At 61.8% G+C, this 1655-nt stretch overlaps 1 protein-coding gene across 1 annotated transcript; it reads right to left on the bottom strand.

Annotated features, from left to right (window-relative positions):
• Positions 1-1047: 1047 nt before the first annotated feature.
• LOC123938540 (histone H3.3) lies at positions 1048-1436 on the bottom strand. Its single transcript, XM_046000006.1, is given in 2 exon segments — positions 1048-1085; positions 1088-1436. Coding segments are annotated over 2 exon segments (387 nt in total).
• Positions 1437-1655: the final 219 nt, after the last annotated feature.

Below are 1655 nucleotides of genomic sequence, written 5' to 3' on the forward strand. Positions count from 1 at the left end.
GCTCCCCTGAGACTGCGGCTCCCAGCCCATGAGTGTAATTAGAAACACAGACAGAGGATTTGTTTTGTTGAACAGTAACTGCACATATCGGGATCTCGTGTACGGTTCCCCCAAAATGCAGCCAGTTAGCCAACTTCCTTCACCTCCAAGGCCATCGGGCAGGAAGTGAGGAAGGACACGGAGGTCTCGCTCTCTGCACTGGGCAAAGCTTTCCTGAGGACTTCAGGTGTGGAAAAGGCACAACGGCCAGACATGGACTGACTGAACCTGAGCAGAGTGCTGAGGGGTAGCACTGATTTCCAGGCCAGAGCCTGGGCTGTCCCTGAAACACGGCTCACGGCAGGGCATATGTCCATCCTGGCCTTCACTCCACTGGGAGTACCTTGCAAGGACAGACCCATGGACTTCAGGTCACCAGTACCCACCAGTTGGGTTTTACCAGCTTAATGCTTTGAGGAGACCATGCCTGCAAAAGTTCTCCGTCCTTAACCTCCCAGCCATGCTGACGTGGTCAGTCCCACTACTACTCCCACCCTAGGGTCATGCCCAGCTCACCACCCCGGTTGTGGGGTTCCCCCCCCACCATCCCAGTTGCAGGATTTCCCTTCCACCACCCCAGCTTAGGTTTTCCTCACTCCCCATTGCAGGGATCACCCCACCACCCCCATTGTAAGGATTCCCCACTATCCCGATGGTAGGGGTCCCCCCACCACAGCCGTAAGGATTAACGCCCCCCCCCACACTTGTCGTGTTTCCTCCAGTAAGTGGAGATCCTGCCGCTCACTCCCCAGCCACTCACCTTGCAGGGTTGGGAGGCTGGTCCGCATAACGTTGGCAGCCACGGACCCTCCCAAGGGTGGAGGTTTCAGTGGGTTCTCCCCTGGGAATCCTAGTTACGGCAACCCACTAAGCGGACGCGGAGACAACACGAAGTAGTCGGGAGTCACCCTGGGTTGGCACACAATCCTTTGTGGCCAGGTGGTGGCTCTGAAAAGAGCCTTTGGGGTGAGCGCTAGTGCTCTGGCGGGGCTGGCCTGTGCGTGGGCCTTACGCACGCTCCCCGCGAATGCGGCGCGCCAGCTGGACTTGGGCATGATGGTGACGCGCTTGGCATGGATGGCACACAGGTTGGTGTCCTCGAAGAGCCCCACCAGGTAGGCCTCGCACGCCTCCTGCAGCGCCATGACGGCCGAGCTCTGGAAGCGCAGGTCGGTCTTGAAGTCCTGCGCGATCTCGTGCACCAGCCGCTGGAACGGCAGCTTGCGGATCAGCAGCTCGGTGGACTTCTGGTAGCGCCGGATCTCGCGCAGGGCCACCGTGCCGGGCCGGTAGCGGTGCGGCTTCTTCACGCCGCCCGTGGCCGGCACGCTATTGCGGGCCGCTGCTTGCATGGTGCCTGGCCGCTGGACTTGGCGCCGTTGCTTTGTGCGGGCCATGGGTCCGGTGCTGCCGAAGGAACTGCCGCCACCACCGCTGCCGTGTTTACAGCGGTTGCTCGGGGCAGTGCCCGCTTTTATAGAGGCGAAGGCTTTCCCATTGGCCGGCGGCCGGTGGCGCGATGGCAGGATGCGCTCCGATTGGCCCGCAGCGCGCCCCTCGGCCGCCCGCCCTTTATCTGCGCAGGTGCCGGCGTGACAGCCAGTCAGTGGGTGGGA

The sequence above is a fragment of the Meles meles genome, chromosome 3 (assembly GCF_922984935.1).
Source record: "Meles meles chromosome 3, mMelMel3.1 paternal haplotype, whole genome shotgun sequence".
NCBI lineage: Eukaryota > Metazoa > Chordata > Mammalia > Carnivora > Mustelidae > Meles > Meles meles.